At 61.2% G+C, this 17935-nt stretch overlaps 9 protein-coding genes across 9 annotated transcripts; 6 read left to right on the forward strand and 3 right to left on the reverse strand.

Moving 5' to 3' along the window:
• Window positions 1-116: 116 nt before the first annotated feature.
• RHTO_01787 (RNA polymerase II transcription factor b subunit 3) lies at window positions 117-1772 on the forward strand (the record flags this gene model as incomplete). The annotated part of the gene is made up of 4 exons (XM_016415466.1): window positions 117-394; window positions 594-746; window positions 836-1160; window positions 1296-1772. The coding sequence occupies 4 exons, from the start codon at window positions 117-119 to the stop codon at window positions 1770-1772; spliced, it is 1233 nt and encodes a 410-aa protein (XP_016272440.1).
• A 380-nt stretch (window positions 1773-2152) lies between these two features.
• Window positions 2153-4978, forward strand: RHTO_01788 (cAMP-specific phosphodiesterase; the record flags this gene model as incomplete). Its single annotated transcript, XM_016415467.1, has 10 exons — window positions 2153-2389; window positions 2484-2577; window positions 2661-2856; window positions 2970-3173; window positions 3350-3585; window positions 3644-3747; window positions 3806-3959; window positions 4026-4511; window positions 4635-4898; window positions 4971-4978. The coding sequence occupies 10 exons, from the start codon at window positions 2153-2155 to the stop codon at window positions 4976-4978; spliced, it is 1983 nt and encodes a 660-aa protein (XP_016272441.1).
• A 163-nt stretch (window positions 4979-5141) lies between these two features.
• On the reverse strand, window positions 5142-6719 carry RHTO_01789 (RNA 3'-terminal phosphate cyclase-like protein; the record flags this gene model as incomplete). The annotated part of the gene is made up of 6 exons (XM_016415468.1): window positions 5142-5346; window positions 5430-5714; window positions 5770-5895; window positions 5950-6077; window positions 6142-6652; window positions 6718-6719. Coding segments are annotated over 6 exons (1257 nt in total).
• Window positions 6720-7140: 421 nt separating this feature from the next.
• Window positions 7141-8602, forward strand: RHTO_01790 (26S proteasome regulatory subunit rnp-8; the record flags this gene model as incomplete). Its single annotated transcript, XM_016415469.1, has 5 exons — window positions 7141-7327; window positions 7456-7548; window positions 7621-7817; window positions 7898-8350; window positions 8420-8602. The coding sequence occupies 5 exons, from the start codon at window positions 7141-7143 to the stop codon at window positions 8600-8602; spliced, it is 1113 nt and encodes a 370-aa protein (XP_016272443.1).
• Window positions 8603-9098: 496 nt separating this feature from the next.
• On the forward strand, window positions 9099-11100 carry RHTO_01791 (Choline transporter-like family protein; the record flags this gene model as incomplete). Its single annotated transcript, XM_016415470.1, has 4 exons — window positions 9099-9875; window positions 9958-10276; window positions 10334-10926; window positions 11053-11100. The coding sequence occupies 4 exons, from the start codon at window positions 9099-9101 to the stop codon at window positions 11098-11100; spliced, it is 1737 nt and encodes a 578-aa protein (XP_016272444.1).
• Window positions 11101-11345: 245 nt separating this feature from the next.
• RHTO_01792 (G-patch domain protein) lies at window positions 11346-12986 on the reverse strand (the record flags this gene model as incomplete). The annotated part of the gene is made up of 4 exons (XM_016415471.1): window positions 11346-11678; window positions 11743-12066; window positions 12128-12635; window positions 12760-12986. 4 exons carry the CDS (start codon window positions 12984-12986, stop codon window positions 11346-11348), a joined length of 1392 nt encoding a protein of 463 aa, XP_016272445.1.
• Window positions 12987-13098: 112 nt separating this feature from the next.
• Window positions 13099-14875, forward strand: RHTO_01793 (transcription factor Iws1; the record flags this gene model as incomplete). Its single annotated transcript, XM_016415472.1, has 7 exons — window positions 13099-13221; window positions 13290-13338; window positions 13428-13632; window positions 13718-13809; window positions 13892-13980; window positions 14066-14726; window positions 14850-14875. 7 exons carry the CDS (start codon window positions 13099-13101, stop codon window positions 14873-14875), a joined length of 1245 nt encoding a protein of 414 aa, XP_016272446.1.
• A 321-nt stretch (window positions 14876-15196) lies between these two features.
• RHTO_01794 (uncharacterized protein) lies at window positions 15197-15978 on the forward strand (the record flags this gene model as incomplete). The annotated part of the gene is made up of 6 exons (XM_016415473.1): window positions 15197-15244; window positions 15301-15391; window positions 15461-15556; window positions 15618-15732; window positions 15793-15841; window positions 15922-15978. The coding sequence occupies 6 exons, from the start codon at window positions 15197-15199 to the stop codon at window positions 15976-15978; spliced, it is 456 nt and encodes a 151-aa protein (XP_016272447.1).
• A 247-nt stretch (window positions 15979-16225) lies between these two features.
• On the reverse strand, window positions 16226-17806 carry RHTO_01795 (uncharacterized protein; the record flags this gene model as incomplete). The annotated part of the gene is made up of 6 exons (XM_016415474.1): window positions 16226-16371; window positions 16509-16546; window positions 16606-16964; window positions 17050-17104; window positions 17240-17364; window positions 17420-17806. 6 exons carry the CDS (start codon window positions 17804-17806, stop codon window positions 16226-16228), a joined length of 1110 nt encoding a protein of 369 aa, XP_016272448.1.
• Window positions 17807-17935: the final 129 nt, after the last annotated feature.

The following is a 17935-nucleotide window of genomic DNA, read 5'->3' on the forward strand; positions in this document are numbered from 1 at the left end:
AGCAAGAGCGGGTGTGAAGCGAGGAAGTGACTGGTCGAGGTCGAAGGAGCTCCACCTGCAGCGGGTTGGCCTCGTTCACCTCGCTCGCCTCGCCAGATCGCGCTGCTGACGCTCAAATGGCAGCGCCAAAGCCACGCTTCTTCCTCGGCTCAAAGCGCGGCGGCGCCGCTCCTTCCTCCGCATCCCGCACCTCGACTCCATCCTCATCAGCTCGCGCGACACCCTCCTCGTCAAAGGTTCCGCCGCCGCCTGCGGATGCGCCAATACTCGGAGCGGATGGAGATAGAAGGATGCAAGAGTTCTCGAGCCCGGACGACGTTTGCCCCGTGTGCAAGGTTGACCGGTACCTCAACCCGAAACTGAGGCTCATGGTCAGCAAGTGCTACCACAAGATGTGCGTTCGTCTAGCGCTCTCTGGGACGTTGTTGCTGGTACTGACCGCTCGTCGCCTTCTTCTGCGGGACACGGACTTGCAGGTGAGTGGGTTCTGCTGACATGACTGAGGTCACGCCCTCCCACACGCTTGGGAGGAGCATCGCGTCATTCTTCTTGATCAAGAGAGCCACACTCACACGTCTCCAATCCTCCCACAGGTGCGAATCCTGCCTCGACCGCCTCTTCTCCCTCGGCCCCGAACCCTGTCCCGTCTGTGGCCAAACCATCCGCAAGTCGCAGTTCCAGCCCCAGATCTTTGAGAACCTCGAGGTGCAGAAGGAGGTTGCGGTGCGGAAACGGACGGCGAAGATGTGAGTGGCTGCGGACGTGCGAGATGCGGAACGGGGCTGACGAGTTCGTCGCCCGTCCTGCTCATTGCACGCCGTTGGGTCCCTCGCAGCTTCAACAAATCACGCGAAGACTTCCCCTCCGACGCAGCATACAACGACTACCTCGAAGAATACGAATCAATCACCTTCTCCCTAATCCACGCCATCGGGTCCGACCTCGCCGCGACAGAAGCGAAAATCCGAGCATATGAGTTGCAGAACCGGCAGAGTATTGAGGACAATGAGGAGAGGAGGGAGAGGGAGAAGGCGGAATTGGAGGCGAGGGAGAAGGGGGAGAGGGAGTGGAGGGAGTTGGAGAGGAGACGGTATATGGAGGAGGAGGAGCGGTTGGCGAAGGAGAAGGAGGCGGACAGGCGGAAGGTGCTGCAGCTGCTCGTGCGTTGTGCTGTTCCTGCTTGCTCTTCTCTAGCGAACAGGAGCTGACGGTCTCTCGCACCTTCCTCCGTCGTCTCGTTCATTCTTGTCACGCCGCACTCCCCTACGCCCTTCTCTGCGCTCACCGTCTCGCAGGAATCGGGCACAGCCGATGCCGCCAGCATCGTCGCCGCCTCTCGAAAACGCTCCTCCGCCCGCGACGCCTTCCCCTCGACCGACGAAGCCGGCATTCCCCGCCTCAAATTCCTCGCCAACCTGACCAACAAATCACACTCTCCCTCCTCCGAGCCCGAAGAACCGCTCGACGCGCTCGACCCGCTGGACAACGAGACGCTGTACGACTCGTACGACGCGCTGTATACAATCTTCCCTCGACTATCGGTCGCGAGGGAGAGTGGGGGAAAGTCGTATGATCCTGGCGTTGGTGCGTTGGTCAAGGAGGCGGGAACGGCGGATGAGGGCGGGTTCAGGGTCGAGGAGGTCTGGGAGAAGGCGGTTAGGAGTGCGGTGGCGGGGTTGTGGGATGCGCCGCTGGGCTGGGAGGATCCGGGAATGAGTGCAGAGGGGAACGGCGTGGCGGCGACTGCCATGCAGGTTGACGTTGCGGGATGAGCGGCGATTGGCGACTTTGCAGGGTTTCAGGACCTCCGCCCGTCGCCAGCCGTCCTCCCTCGGGACACAGGTGTACGGTGGTCATGCAAGACTACTCATTCACCTTGACCAGCCAGGACTGATCAGCTGGAGAGAGATGCGACGCCTTTTCCTCTTGGAGACGGCTGCCTCTCGCCTCTTCTTCTGCTCCGCGTGGACCTTCTGGACCTTCCGTGCGCTAGCAGTGCTCAGAATGTTTGCCCGTCGTGAAAAGCTGTCTGTGGCTCGCAATTTACCAGTTCACCCACGGTCGTCTCCTTCCCCGTCCAGCGTCCAGCCCTCCTTCTGCTCAACGACTCGACCATCCTCTGAGCTCTGACTGACTCGCTAGACTGGTTTGTATGGCACACTTGAGTGCGACGCAGCGCTCAGCGTCGCCCGTCAGCCCGCTCTCGCGTCCACACGACTGGCCCACCTCCAACTCCTCCCCACATCGCTCGTCGTCCTCATCCCTCGCACAGACGCGCACGCCGGCTTCCGAGTCGAACGAGCAACGGAGAAGACAGATAGAGGATGTGTGCGGGCATGTCAGGCTCGTGAGGGACGGCGAGAAACCGGCGTTCGAACTGCTCGTCCTCGTGAGTTCTCTAGATCCAGCCGCGCTCGCTCGCCCTTCTGGCGGTCTTGCGGGCGCTCATACAAGCTGCTAACGATCTGTTCGAACGCTTGCAGGGCTGCGGAGGCGGTCCCATCGAGACAAACCTTAGCAGTTTCCTCGTGAAGCCTTACGGCCGGAAGTGGACAGACGGATGCACTGGTCTCGAGGGTACGTTCCGCCTTCGTCGCCCTCACCCTCGTCTCACTCTCGCACCGTACATCTCACGCTGACCCGCTCTCTCCATTGTGCAGGAGGTTCGACAATCGGAGCCCTTGCCCATCTCGTCGAGCGGAATCCGTACGCTTTCGAAGGTTTCGGACTGGGCATTGGTGTGGACGCGGATGAGCTGGAGGAGGCGGCGCAGGGACGGGCGGGGAAGAAGAAGCAGGTTGGTGTTGGGAGGGAGGGAGGAGGGAAGGCGGCGGGGAGAATATGGGATATGATTCGGTGCGTCTCCGCGCTTTCTGTGCAGATGCATGCCTGCCCCTTTTCCACAGGAGTCGGGCGGTGCTACGCGGAAGCCTGCGAGCGCGGACTCGCTGACACCGTCTGCACAACAGCTGCTTCGCCATCACCCACGCCCACCTCGACCATATCGCCGGCCTGATAATCTCCTCCGCCGCATGTCGACCGCCCCCCAAACCAGTCTACGGCATCCAGCGAACGATCGCGAATATCGAGCGGGTGATGGATGGCGGACCGTGGCCGGTTTTGGGCGGATGGGACGAGGGCGTGACGATTGGACGGGCATATCATTACAAGCAGTGCGTTGCGGTGCCTTTTCGTCGCTGTCGGAGGTCTGAAGACCCGGAGTGTTGGAAGACGGCGACGGCACGGCGGCAGAAGGAAGGCATTGCCTGGCGATTGCTGAGCCAGCTGCGCCACTGTCGGGCTGATGTTCAACCTTCCATGCTGACAACGCTCTAACTCACTTCAACAGCATCCCCATGCCTTCTCCTCCCTCCCTCCCCCTCTCCGACTCGCTCTCCTTCACCGCCTACCCCCTCTCACACGGCACCGATCCGTCCTTCTTCCACAAGAACAAGAAGAAGGGACACTCTGCCTCGAACGGTGACGGGAATGCGTGTCTAGTGGAGTGCTATGACTCGACGGCGTTCTTTGTCAGAGAGGAGGAGAGCGGGAAGGAGATGTTGTTCTTTGGGGATGTTGAGCCGGGTGCGCTCGTTTGCTTCTTCTCGTGCGACTACGCAGGCTGACGTACTGGTGTGCGCAGACTCGATTTCGCAGCGGAGCTTGAACCGGAATATCTGGAAAGTTGCGGCGCCGAAGATCGCGCGAGGCGACTTGAGCATCATCTTCCTCGAGTGCAGCTATCCGGTTCGTCCCTCCCTCCCCTCTCCGCGTTGAGCTCGTATTGACTACGTATTGTGCGCAGTCCTCACAACCGAAGGATAAGCTGTTCGGACACTTCTCGCCGCCGTACATCCTCGAGGAGATGGAGGTCTTGGCGGAGCTGGTGATCGAGGCGCGGAAGGCGAACGGCGAGAGTGGGGAAGAGGCGGAGCGGGATCCCCTGCGCGATGTGATCGGTGAGTCGGGCGAGGAGAACTCTGTCAAGAGTGGTCTTGCTCACCCACCCATTCGTCCGCCCGCAGTCGTCATCCAGCACATCAAGGATGACATCTTCACCTTCTCGAGCCCGATGTCGGACGCCCCTCCTCCCGTTCCTCCCAAAGCCGTCCCCTCACGAACCAACTCCCCCCTGCCTCCGCTACCCGACTCCGCCCAGCAAACCCTCCATCCTCCACTCGCGACAACCCGCCCAACATCCCGCAGTCTCCCCTCCACCTCGAATTCGCGCTCCCCGTCTCGACCCTTCACGATGCACGACTCTCCCCTCCTCTCGATGTCCCCTCCCGCTCCGTCCGTCCCGATCCGCCGACCCTCCTCAGCGGCATTCGCATTCTCCTCGACCTTCCCCGCTTCAAGCATGTCCTTCACTACGCTCCCGACCGGTCCAGGGTCGAGACTGAGCATGAGTCTCGACGTCTCGCCTACTGGATCGGCTGGGTCAGGTCCGGGCGCGGGGAGGAGGGTTAGCACGCCCGCTGCGTTTTCCCATGCGCACGAGAGCGGCCGAAGTGCGTGGACAGGTCGGGCGAACCCGTTCTCCCTCTCCCCTGTTGGGTCACCCGCTCGCTCGCCTGCTCGAGCGGACCTGCTCAGTCCTACGACCACGACGACGAGCGGTTCAAGTCCCGCAGGAGGGGCACTCGCACCCCCTCTCGAGCTCGTCTCGGACTTGCGAGAGCGAGGCAGACCAGCGCGGTTGGACGCAGACGAGCTCGCGAAGCGCGTCAGTACCGCTCCGATCCTCGAGGAGGAGGACCAAGAATCTTCCTCCTCGTCCTCGGAAGAGATGGTCGAAGAGACGGTCCACGAACGGATCGAGCGCGAACTAAACGAGTTGGAGGAGATGGCGGGGACGGGGGTGAGGTTCTTGATTGCGAGGCAGGGGATGAGGCTGGGTGCGTCTCTCGCTTTTCTTTCCTTGGTGGTTTCTGCTGCGAGCAACGAGCTGATTCGCGCGCGTTGGGCAGTCTTTTGAGTCGAGAGAGACAGCGGGAGGTTTACCCTTACCCTTACCCCTTAACCATCCTGTAGAAACATGTGCATATCTTGTCAAATCCGAAGCAACTGCGCCCCCCCCCCTCCTCTCGGTTCTCGTATCGAGGTGCTGAAGGTCCGCCGCGCGTTGCACAAGCTTCCGTCTACCCGGCCCTCCGCGCCGTATTGACAAACCCAGTCCCAACGCAACTGAGGACATACTCTTCCCGCTCTTTTCCCAGGCCGTTCGCTCCTTCTGCGTCGTCGTCGGCGGCGGCGTCGGCGGTGGCGGAAGAAGGGAGAGAGGGGACAGGCTTGATCTTGAACGTCGTACCAAAGAAAGCCTTCAAGTCCCTCAAATGCGCGATCCTGTAATCCCCACCAACCAACCGCAACCAATCAGCTCTTCTCCTCCCTCGCACACACGAGCTCAAGGCAAAGAATCGACGTACAAAGCCGCATCAAGCGGACCAGCCACCCTCACTTTTCCGACGTCTTCCCCGCCCAATACAAGAAGGGTAGTGACGAGCCATTCCCAGCCTCTGTCTACGCATCCTCCGCGGGCGATTTGTGAGAGGAGTGCGCGCGCGGCGAGGATGCCCAGATCTTCGGGCGTTTGGGGGGCGGTAGAGGAGGAGGAGGAGGAGGAGGAAGGGGAAGGGCAGGACGAGGATTCGGAGGAGTGCAGGACGTGAGAGGTTGATGATGCGACGAGGGTGATCGCATATCCGGGGGACCTGTCGCCAACTCATCAACACACGTCGGAGGGAGGAAGAGAGGAGGGGGACGCACTTCCCGCTATCTTCTCCCCGGTAGACGTCGGTGTAGATATAGATATCGGGGATGTAGCGGTTCAAGACGCTTCGGGCGGAAGCGACGAGTCGGTTTGCGAGTTGAGGCGAGACGCGGACCGAGTGGCTGTTTCCCACGCATCAGCTCGACTCAACTCGAGAGCAAGGGGGGAGGACGCACGCAATTCCTCGGATTTTGGAGATGCGACCGAGGGAGGTGAATTCGAAGCCGGATTTGATGGCGCGGACTGAGGGACAGGTTAGGGTTACTTCGCCGCCGCCGAGAGGAGGGTGTCCGCGTTTCGTGATCTGCGCGAGCGGGCGGGCGGGCGTCAGTAAAGTACAGAGGAAGAGGAAGAGCGGTCAGACGCACCCGCAACTCGACGCCCTCCTTGTCGAGGAACATGGCGAGGTGAGGCAACCCGCTCGTCCTGACCACATCCACGCTCGCGTCCCTCCCATCCGTCGTGACGCCCCTCAACGTCAAACTGAGATCCTTCTTCCCAAACGGCGCGATCGCCAACAGCGGTTCGAGGAACCACCCTACGCCTCGTTCGAGCGGACACTGGTGGGTGATTTGGCCGTTCTGGATCGTGCCGGGGTGGAAGAGGACGCTTGTGCCGGTATAGCTGATCTCGACCCTCGAACCCTGGGTGAGTTTCTCCACCAAGCGGAGGAAGGAGACCTCGTAGACTCTCAAGCCGGGGTTGTCGTCGTCTGGCCTGATCCGGTCTATCCGTACTGGTCGGCGAGAGAGGAGGGAGAGGACGAGGCGGTGCCGGAATCGGGCGTGGCCTGTGAAGTGGAGTACGCGCGAGGACGAGGTTGGAGCGTGGGTGGTTGAGGATGAGGAGGCAGAAGACGGTGGCAAGCGCTGTGCGGCCCTGTTGCATTGTTGTAGTGGGTTGTCAGTGATGCTTTGCGTGACTAGAGTGTGTGTATGGCTCACATGCTGGGTGGTCGAGGTGAGCGGGCGAGGTCGAGAGCAGGCGAGCGTTGATGGCGAGGAAGCTCACCCGCGGACCTAACCGGACTTAGCACGGGCGACTCTCTAAGCTGGCTAGTAATGCAGAGTAGAGTATAGTAGTATACTGTATTAGGCTACAAGTATCGGCTGAAGCCTGCCCGAGTGAGCGAGGTTGACCTTGGCCTCGTCGTCCTCCTCGTCGCTCTCTCGCTCACTCACAACTCGCCTGCTCACCGCGAGGGACCACGCTGCTGCTGTCAGACCCTTGCTAGGACCGCATCAGGACCACCCAGCTCGACCCGAACGAGCCGCACTCCCTTCTCCCTCGTCCACCACCCACCCACTCAGCGTCGTCATCCTCTCCCCTCCTCCTTACCTCGCACCGCCTGAATAGCCCTCCCAAAGATGGCCACCACCACTCCTACTCTCCTCACTCTCTCGACCCAACCCTGCCACGTCCACCCTCTCGTCCTCCTCTCGATCCAAGACCACTTTCACCGCGTAGCAAAGAACACACGCAAGAGGGTTGTCGGGATCTTGTTGGGACAGGAGTTGCAGAAGGGGGGTTGGGAGGTCACGAATTCGTTTGCGGGTGAGTTCGGGCCTGCCTTTCGCTGGGTCTGTCGGATGCCAGGTTGAGCAGCCGGGGGATAGACTCTCTCTCCTAGGCGCTCTCCAGCCACGCAGAGAGTTCAGCACTAATGAATTCTGTGCGCACAGTGCCGTTCGAAGAGGACGAGAAGGACCCGCGAACGTGGTTCCTCGACCACAACTACATCGAAGCGATGAACGACATGTTCAAAAAGGTCAACGGTGCGTCCCTCATCCCCCCCTCACTCCCACCCATCCTACTGTCCCAGCACGCTGACACCCGCACGTTTCTAGCTCGCGAAAAGCTCATCGGGTGGTACCACACCGGTCCGCGCCTGCGCGCTTCCGACCTCGAGATCAACGCCGTCGTCAAGCGGTACACGCAGAGACCTATCATGGTTATTGTCGATGTCAGGCCGGATGAGGAGCGTGCGGGAGGAGGTGGGGGGATCCCGACGGATGCGTATGTTGCGGTTGAGGAGATCAAGGATGTGAGTCCGCTTGCTTGCTCTTTCGGCGATTCGCTTCGCTCGGAGCGGAAACTGATTGAAGTCGCTGAGCGGCATAACAGGACGGCACGGCCTCGCAACACACCTTCATCCACGTCCCCTCGCTCATCTCTGCCTCGGAAGCCGAAGAAATCGGTGTCGAGCACCTCCTGCGCGACATCTCCTCTACGGCGCTCACAACCGGTTCTCTCTCCACCCGCGTCTCGTCACAACTCTCTTCGCTGCGCGGATTGGGCGCGAGGTTGGTCGAGATTAGGGATTACTTGACCGAGGTCGTCGAGGGGAAACTTGGAGTCAATCAGCAGATTGTGGCGAACTTGCAGGACGTGTTCAACCTCCTTCCGAACCTCGAGGCAGCGGTGCAGGGCGGGATGGTTGCGGAACCTCTGACGAGCGAGGAAGGCGAAGGCGGGGTGGGTGGGAGGAAGAGGCCTTTCACGGTCGCGACGAACGATCAGTTGTTGGTCATGTACCTCAGCTCGTTGATTCGGACTGTCATCGCGTTGCATGACCTGGTGCGTCTTTGATCTTGTCCCTTCCTCTGCGCGGGAACGGATGACGCTCACGTCGGTGTGTTTGAGCAGGTGTTGAACAAGCAGGCTGCGGCGGCTGCTGCGGATGGCGATCTCGATGAGGACGAGGCGAGCGCGGACAAGAAGGAGGGTGAGAAGAAGGAGGGCGAGAAAGACAAGGGGGGGAAGAAGGACGAGAAGAGCGACAAGGAGAAGGCGAAGGAGTGGTTCAAGGGCGACGAGAAGGGGCATTAGTCCACCGGTCCTCGAGTCGCTTGCAAGGTCGTTACAATCAGCTCTACGAGGATTGAAGAGGGAAGTGTTTGTTCGCGTGAGAGGACGACGACAGGGTTCATCTCCCCCTTCACACCTCGTCACCGCTCCTCGCGCGTGTTCAAGGCCCCCAGCTACTCTCTCAAGCTTGATGAACTTCTCTCAATTCGCCTCCAACCTCCTCGCCTCCTCCCAACCCTTGACGACCCAACCCCCACTCTTCATCTCATCCCGAGCAGACCGCCACCCACGCCCTCGCGCTGCGCACGAAGAGGGGGACGTACTGGGATTGGTGGAGGAGTCAGAGGTGTTTGGTACCAGGGCGGGCGGGGGGAAGGGGAAGGGTAGGGTGCGGGAGGTTGATGACGGACAGGAAGAGGAGAGCGAGGACGACGAGCCGCCTGCTTCGCTTGTTGCGCCTCGGACAGGCTCACACGATGCACGAGGAGCCCTGCCCGCTTTCGTAGCAAAGTTCGGGATGACTGCGCCTGGAGCGGGAGGAGGAGGAGGGCGGGGGTGGAAGGCTTACGAGTCGATTGCTGCGTCTGCCGCTGCCTTTCGACACGGACGAGGAGGTAGAGCAGACGTGATCTACTCGGACGGGGAGTCGAGCGACGAGGACGAGGAAGACGACGGCCCGCTTCCAGGGGCTTTCGTCTCGCAGCCTGGAGAGGCGCAGAGGGAGTATGCGATGGACGAGCCGCTTGTTGGTGCGGATGAAGCGCAAAGGAGGAAGGAGACGCTGTATGTGTATCCTGTCCCTGCGGGAGAGGGCGAAGAGGCGGATCCAGCGCGGTATCGCGACTCGGGATGGATCGTCGCGTACGGATTGTGCGTGCTCGCCGTCGTCGCACTCGCAATCATGACATGGACATCTTCGCCACTCCCAAAGTCTTCGACATCCCCCGCCATCCGCGCCTCGACTTCCCTCCTCTCGACCGCCCTCCCCTCGCTCTCCCTCCTGACCCTAATCTCCCTCTTCGCCGGCCTCGCAACTCTCGCCTACCTCCTCCTCCTCTCCCACTCCCTCCGAACGCTCTTGACTCTCTCAATCCTCGGCGCTCCATTCGTCTTTTCCGCGACGGGTATCATCGCTTTCGCTGGGTCGTTTGGGACGAGCGGGGTCGAGGCGGATCGGGGTTGGAAGATGGGCATGAGGGTATTTAGTGTTGCGTGTTTCGTGCTGGCGTTCATGGTGGGAGGGGAGGCGGTCAAGCGGAGGAAGGAGATGGATCGTGCCATCAACGTGGGAGAGGTGCGTCCCAGTCAGTCCCTTGACGAGCTTGTTTATCCACTGATATGCCTTTCTTCTTGATGGACATGCTCTCGATGCACAGCTCGCATGCCAAACCGTCCTCTCCCATCCGCCCCTCGTCGTCCTCGCCCTCGCCCTCTCGCTCACCTCCCTCGCCGTCACAATTCCCTTCCTCACCCTCATCGCCTCTCTCCTCTCCCTCTCTCCAACGCATCCCCACCTCGCCTCGTACGGCACAGCGTTCACTCTCCTCGTCTACCTCTGGAGCCTGGCGATTCTGAGGGGCGTCTCGCATGCGACGGTCGGGGGAGTCGTGGGGTGGTGGTATTTCGAGCGAGAGGAGGACGAAGGAGGACAGGCGGTGGTGCTGGGCCCGACGGAGGTGACGAGGGCGGCTGTCGGTGCGTTGCAGGCCTGCTTACATGCTGATCCCGGGCTCACGCTCGTCCGTTCTGCAGCCCGCGCGACGGGACCCTCGCTCGGCACCGTTATCGCCTTCTCCTTCTTCCTCTCCCTTTTCACAACCATCTCGACCTCCCTCTCTACCCTCTCCCGCCTGCTCCGCTCGAGTCGCATCCCGACACCGCTACGACCCATCACAGCCCTCCTCGCCGGTCTCTTCACCTCCATCGCTGCCTCGACCGCCTTCTTCAATTCGTACGCCTTGAGTTACGCCGGCATGACCGGCCAATCCTGGTCGCGCTCAACGCGGGAAATCGCGTCTCTGATCCGCTCGAACCGCGCACGCAACATCCGCGACACGGCTCTCCTCCGCCTCACCCTCTTCACAACCACAACCACCTATTCCCTCCTCGCCGGCTTGCTCTCCTTCCTCCTTACCTCCTCCTCTCTCGCTCCAGCCTCAGGAGGCTACGCCCCGACACTCGCCATCCTCTCGTACATCATCCCAGCTTACACCATCAAGCTCTGCCACGACTTGGTGGGCGACTGCGTCGACGCGTTGTGGGTTTGTGTGAGCCTTGAGGCGAGCGAGGGAGAGGGTGCGGCGGTGGTTGGTGGGTTTAGTAGGTGTCCTAAGGCAGTCGAGGCGGTGAGTTTGCGCCTCCCTTTTGCCAGTCAGCCGGCGCTTCGAAACGCGCGCTCCGTTGGGCTTATCACGGTCCCAACCTCGAGCTGATATTTGTCGACGAACTGACTGTCACCTTCGCGCGCGCAGTTCGGCACGCCCGAGTCGGAAACCTTCAGCGCAACCGCCTTCGTCTGATCTGTCCTTACACTTTCTTAGACTCTCTCGGCTCAGTGTACTTCCCCTCGTCCGTTCTGTTGCTTGCCTCACTTCTCTTCATCTGTCTCCCGTTCTCGCGCACCGTTGTTGCCATTCCTCTCCATACTTGCTCCCGTCTGTGTTGTATGCTTCCTCACGCGTACTGTATCGTGACTCTTGTCCGTCTCTCACTCCGCACACTCGCGCGGGGAAAACGTGGGAGAGGCTGCTGCCTTTGCTGAAGTCTACTTCCGTCTGTCACGGTCGTCCCGCCTGTCCCGCTCATCGCGATACTCGCGCTCGTCTCGCCTGCGTCGGTCATCGCGGTCCCTATCCCGATCCCTATCCCTCCGGTCTCGCTCACGCTCCCTGTCGCTTCCCCTATCGTCCCTTCGTCTTCGGTCATCGTCCCTGTCTCGTCTTCTCCGGCCGTCCCTGTCGCGGTCGTAGTCGCGGTCACGGTCACGGTCACGGCGAGAAGACGAGGAGGAGGAAGGAGGAGGCGAGCGCGAAGGGCGACGAGAGGAGGCGGTCGAGCCTGAGCGGGAGTGAGGGCGCGAGTCGCTGATTGCGGGGGTCTGAGAATAGCCGAGGGAGTCAGCATATGGAAGGAAACGAGGCAAAGGGAAGATGAAGACGCACGCTTCGTCTAGACGACTCGCCCGACGTCCCACCTTCGATCCTCTCCCTCTCCCGCTTCATCAACGGCACAAATTTCATATCCTCCCTCTTCCTCTGCGCGCTCGGTCCCTTCCCATCCTTACCCTTCGCCGCATCTCCACCCAGCGCAGTACTCATACTCGTCGCACCGATTCCGAGTAAGGCCTCGCGCTTCTTCGGGACGTAGGCTTCTGTTGCGCCGCGGCCTGAGCGAGAGGCGGCTTGGCCGGGTTGCCAGCCCATCCCGCGGAGCATGGCGAGACCGAATTGGCCGACGGGGATGCGGGCATAGTCTTGCAGTGAAGCCTGTCAGAGAGAGGGTATGTCAGCGTGAAACCGAACGACATGCAAGAGATCGAGAGCGCACCTCATCAGGACGCGAGTCGACATCGCGCTTGAAAGCCTCGCTTTCGTCGATAGGACCGTTTCGTGCGTCGGGTGCCGACACTATCGCATCGAGCTCGTCTGCCGGTCCGTCCGCACCGCCTTCCGTGCCGAGCAGTTCGCGCAGGGCCCGTTGCTCCTCCGTCATGCTGGCGGGTGTCGACGTTGCGGGCGGCGGAGCGGAAGGAGCAGGTGGCGGAGCAGACTCCTCCTCCGTCTCGGTTTTGACGGCCGGCGCATCCGTTCTCTCCCCAAAGCTCAATCCGCCCCTCACCTCCTCCGTCCCAATCCGCTCGACTCCCTCTGCCTCGCCATTCGCCGCGCCTGACGCAGACCCGGAGGCCATGCTCATCCCGCCGGCCCTCTCCGGGAGGTAGATCTCCTTCTTCTTGCGGCGAGGGCCGCCGCGCATCTCTTCGGCTGCTTTGCGCCAGTCTTTGTTCGGGAGAGAGGGGATGACGAGAGGGGCGGTCGGGGTGGGAGTCGATTTGCTGTTTCGAAGTCACGAAGAGATGGAGTCAGTTCTCGCGGGCCTTGGATACGAATTTGCCCGCCCAACGTCTGTGACGCCTCTGCACTGCAAAAGCAACCGAAGCCCGATGGACGCGGACTCACCCTCTTGCGCCCCCTCCGCCAAACTCGACAACCTCCTCGCCGTCCGCATCGAGCCGTGGGCGTTTCCGGTCCCTGCCATTGCGCCTCGCAGCCTCTGCACCATCGTCGTCATCGTCCGAGTCTGCCTGAGCGGTGTGAGAGCGACTGAGAGATGAAGAGGGGCGGGATGGAGGGGCTGTCGAGGAGGGTCGCCCGGGCGCGCTGATTTTGAACGAGATGCCCGACATGGCTCAAGACAGTCACAGGAGTAGCCAAGTGGCCTCTTCTAGCCCAAGCAAGCGAGTCGAGTGGTGTGGCAGAGCGAAAGCCAGGGTTGTCCAACGACGACGACCTCGAGCCATGTCGGACGCAGAGCAGGACACCGCCATGCACGATAGCGACAACGAGCAGCAGGACGAGACCAGCCAGGCGCAACAACAGCAGCAGCGCGACGAGGAGCAGCCGCAGAAGCAGTTCGACATCGTCAGTCGCGCCCTCTCGTCTTGCGCTGGCTGTGGGCGGATGGGCTGACTAGGAGTGTGTGTGCACAGTTCGGTGGAGAGGACTCTGACCTGACGGAACTGGAGGACTCGGACAACGGTGCGTTCTCGCTCGCCTCGTTCCCCTCATCTCCTGGAAAGGTGCACGCTTGCGACAGAGCTGATACGGCTTGCACTTGATCGACACAGAGGACGGACCCGCCGGCCGCTCACGAACCGCCTCTCCCGCCCTCCGCCGCTCCGCCTCCCCCGCCCGCTCTGCCACTCGCTCGCCCTCTCCGGACCACGACGATGACGCCGGAGACGACTACCAGGACGAGAGTGCGAAGCTGAAGAGATTGAAGATCGCTAAGAAGAAGAGGAGCGCAGAGGATGAGGGAGACGAGCCAAGGCCGTGCGTCGTCGGATTCGCTTGCGTTCAGCCTTTGGCGAGATTGTCCCTCTCACATACGCTGATACAAGGTACCGGCTCTCGACAGTAAGAAGAAGCGCTCGTCGAAGAAGGCAAAGCGAAGGGAGGAGGCTCTTCAGCGTGAGGAGGAGGAGGATGCGCAACTCGACCCCGAAACTCGTGCGTGCCGTTCCCGCTGCTTACCCGGTGCAGTCTGCAAGCAGACATGCGCTGATGATGTTCGTGGACCTTTGACGAACAGGCCGCCGCAAGCAGCTCGCGAGCAGGCTCGACGCGATCGTCAAGAAGCCGACGGGCAAGGGCAAGAAGAAGAAGCAGCAGGATGAGGAGGTGCGTTCAGCGAGGCTGCTCAGTGCAGTGAGAGCTGTGTTGAGCGTCGGCTGACCTGCTCCCTGTGGCTTCTCGCTCTGTGCAGGACCTCGAGATGATGAACGACGAGGCAGTCGCGACGCTCCGCAGCGAGATGCTCAAGGCGGCCGACCTGGACCAGGACGAGAACGACGTCGGACGTCCTGCCGTCAACAAGCTTCGCCTCTTGCCTCGCGTCGTCGACCTGATGCAGAAGTCTGCTCTCGCCGACACGATTGTCGAGGGCGGCATGCTCGAAGCCGTCAAGCGCTGGCTCGAGCCGCTCAACGACAAGTCCCTCCCCGCCTTGACGATCCAGCGCCCTCTCTTCACGCTGCTCAAGAGCTTGCCAAACATCGAGACTTCGGCGCTCAAGTCGTCCGGTCTCGGCAAGATCGTCTACTTCTACACCAAGTGTCGCCGCGTCGACCCCGCCATCGCCCGCATTGCCAACCAACTCGTCAGCGACTGGATGCGTCCGATCCTCCGACGCTCGAAGGCCTACGTCGACCGAGACGCCTCTGCAGCGCACGCGTCGTTCTCGAACGCGACGTTGCAGGCGGCGAAGGAGGTCGATGCGGGCGCGACGAGGCATGCGAGGATCCCGCAGGCTCTCACGGCGACGTTTGCGGTCGCGCCGCAGAGCCTTGTTACGGGCCAGGGCGCGGGGATGCCCGGACAGGGAAGCGGAGCGAGGATGCGCCAGTACAAGCAGAAGTTGCAGGCTGGTGAGTCGCGCAATTACTCTCCTCGCTGCTGATGTGCTCGCTTCCAGTGCTTGCTAAGGCGCTAGGAACGGGCGCTCGTCTAGAGATGGTCGGCTGACCCTCGTGCTCCTTCCTCCCTCGCAGGCCAACAAGCTGCCCGCAGGATGTGAAGTCGCCCTTCTTCCGCCGCATCATCGTCCATACGCTTGTCCGACTCGCCTTGTATCTGTATTCGTACTGCCGTGCCCCTGTGTCGCTTGGGAGGAGCCGCTTTGCAACGAGGATTCGTTTCGTCTCGGCCTCTTCGTCCGCACAGCGCTTCGCCTTCCTTTCTGAGAGCGCTGCATGGCCAGGAGAACCGCTGCAAGCCATGCGCCATCGAGAAGAACTTGATCGTCGACGTCATTCCGGACGACGTGGAGAACTTGCTCCCTTCACCCAACCACTCGCTTCGTCCACCGCTACAACCCTCTCTACCAGCTGAGCACACCATGTCACACTTCCTGAGCGAAGTCAAGCACGCCCTGCACATCGGCGAGGTGCGCCCGTCCCGCCATCTCGTCCAGAACTCCACTCACTCTCTCGACTTTGGCAGCCCACGGACGACCCTGAGCGCGTCGCGAAGGAGACTCATGCTGCGCAGGCTTCGCACGAGAAGGAGGAGGCTAGGGCGGACAGGCTGATTGGTACGTTCCGGTCTTCACCGTTCGTCGAAGCTGTCGAGGAGTGGACACACCCGGCTCTTTTCTTCAAAGCCGAACGCGAACAGGAAGCGCGCGTTCAGCCTGCCACCTCTGGTCCTCCCGACGTCGTCCCGCCTCCCGCCGAACTCTCCTCCTTCCCTCACCGCCGTGCGTCCTCGCCCTCCCTTCCTCGCTCTCTTACGCTCGCTGACGGTTCTTTCACCCCCAGAGAACCTCGACGAGGTCGCTCACGACCCTCAGCATGCCCACGCAAAGAAGCAGACGACGCCCGACCTCGAAGGCGTCACGCACATCCCCGAAAGCGAGCTTCCGCCCCGTTTGCCGTGCGTTTTGCCCTCCTGATTGTCCGAGAAACTGAGCTGATGATCCTGGTGGTCTCCTAGACGTATGGAGAATACGGCGCTCCGTCCTTCTGACCCGAATGACCCGAATGTTTGTCTTCTGATCTCATCGTCCCAAGCTGCTTTTCGCTCGTTCCGAGATCTCGCTGACGCTCTGTTGACCTCTTGCAGTCGATGAACGGCCTTCCCGAGCCTCTCAACGTTGCAGGAGACGATCGCGTCCAGTAACGGCGCACACGAAGCAGGGTGGTGGAACGGCGGAAGAGCAAGATTTGCTCAATTGCGGTACAATACCACTCAACGGACACTCTCGCGCATTGCATGTTGTTTGCCAGGAACCATCGAGCACAACGCGAGTAGTTCATGCTCTGAGGGCCGCTTGCGAAGGCTCTCGCAGGGGGGAGGGCAAGTCTCGCTCACAAACCGGCAGTAAGGAGCTAATCTGGACCTGTGTCGATTTGCAGACAGACGGCTACTAGAAGGCATAGATGGCGCGCTGGCGGTGACTGAAATTGTTGAGGAGAGAGGACCCGAGCGAGTGTGCGGACGAGGCGAGGCACGCAGGCATTGGCGGTTCGTGGTCGTATCCCTCGGACGTCGTTTTGATAAGCGCATGTTGATCTGTAGCCTCGCGAACTGCGCAGGTCGTCAGGTTAGTGTCTTGCGTTGGCCGGTGGCGGGCAGTAGGGACGAACTGCGAGATGGACAACGTCAGTTGTGTGCGGCAAGGAGACGGAGAGAGCTGTGAGAGTACGTACCCGAGGCGGCGCTTCGTGGCGACGTGAGAGCGCGAATCCTGCAAAAAAATGGTTGCGCTCAGCTTGTCCGCCTTCACAAGGCGGCGGAGAAACACACCTCGAGGTCGAATGCCAAGGGTGAAGTATCGAAAGGAGTCTGCAAGCGAGCCGGTAAGCGACAGCTTGTTGAAGCGCGACATAGCGCGAAGGATTTACGAGTGCCTGCTCGCCGTGCGTTCGCAAATGGTCGCAGCGGGTCTTGAGGAAGTCGACGACGTCACCCTGCTGCTGCACGGTCAAGCAAAACCACAACGCCAGGTATGGCTTGCCCTCGTGCGCCTGGAACAGCTGTGTCCACCATTCCTGACCCCAGCTGACGAAGTTCTCGATGCTGAGGCCCTCCTGCGTCACTCGGTCGTGAGTGCTCATGAGCACCTGTGCAACCTTGCGCCAGGAGAAGCGAGTTACGGGAGGGACCTGGGTGCAGGAGGTGGGAAGGCTCAGTCAAAGGTCCGAAAGAGGGAAAGGAACCAAAGGGCGGACAAGCTGCGGCGCGACGAACGACTTGCCCGTATACTCCGTCTCCTTGTATGCGTCTTTCCCAAAAGCGGTCATCCCTGGAAGCCACAAAAAGCGTGGACAGCTCAGTCCCCGCGTGACGATGTCCAAGAAGCAGGCTTCGACTCGCTGCTTTGCCAGGGTTGGTCAGCATACTGCACAACGGAGACGAAAGTAGGTGAAGCAAGGCGCACCAGTTCATCGCCTTTGTCACCGACGCCGTGCCAAGACGAGTCGACAGCTGGCCCTGAGGAGTTCCTGCGTCGCGCTCGCGGACGGCGTAGATGGGGGTAGCGAGGCGGAGATCCTTGAAAGGAGGCTGAGTGAGGACAGTGAGCACGCTCCTCGACTCCAGCGAGAACGGCAGCATGTACAAGGGTGTCCGCCCGATCAAACTCGCCTCGTCTGATACTCCTGCTCAAATCGGTCAACCATTCGACGATCTCTGCTTGTTGGGTCTCGTTCAACAGCCACCAAGTGCAGAAATTGTACCGCAGAGCGCGATTACTAGCGAAAGGCGGTTCCGAAGATCTGATGCGAACGTCGATGTGGAAGAGGTGCTCGTTCCACCAGGTATCGATCCACTCCTGGAGGCCGACCATGAGCAACCCGATACGCGCCGCTCCCTCCTTGTCGCGGAGGTTGGCGTAGTGTGCGGCGCGAGCAAAGAGCGCGTCTTGCGCCGCCCGAAAGCAGTGAACGAGCTTCTGCGGGTTCACCGCGGTGTCGGGTGGAATAGGACGGGAGCGGATCGGAGGCATGGCTGTGACTGATGGCTAGAGACGAAAAGGAAGAGCGAGGGGCGAAGCTGAGCAGTGCGAGTCGTGCTCGGTTCGGTGAGTCCGCGGAAGCGTCGAGCAGAAGTGCCGAGGCAAGCTGTGACCCCGTCT

Source organism: Rhodotorula toruloides (assembly GCF_000320785.1).
Source record: "Rhodotorula toruloides NP11 unplaced genomic scaffold Scaffold15, whole genome shotgun sequence".
Taxonomy (NCBI): Eukaryota; Fungi; Basidiomycota; class Microbotryomycetes; order Sporidiobolales; family Sporidiobolaceae; genus Rhodotorula; species Rhodotorula toruloides.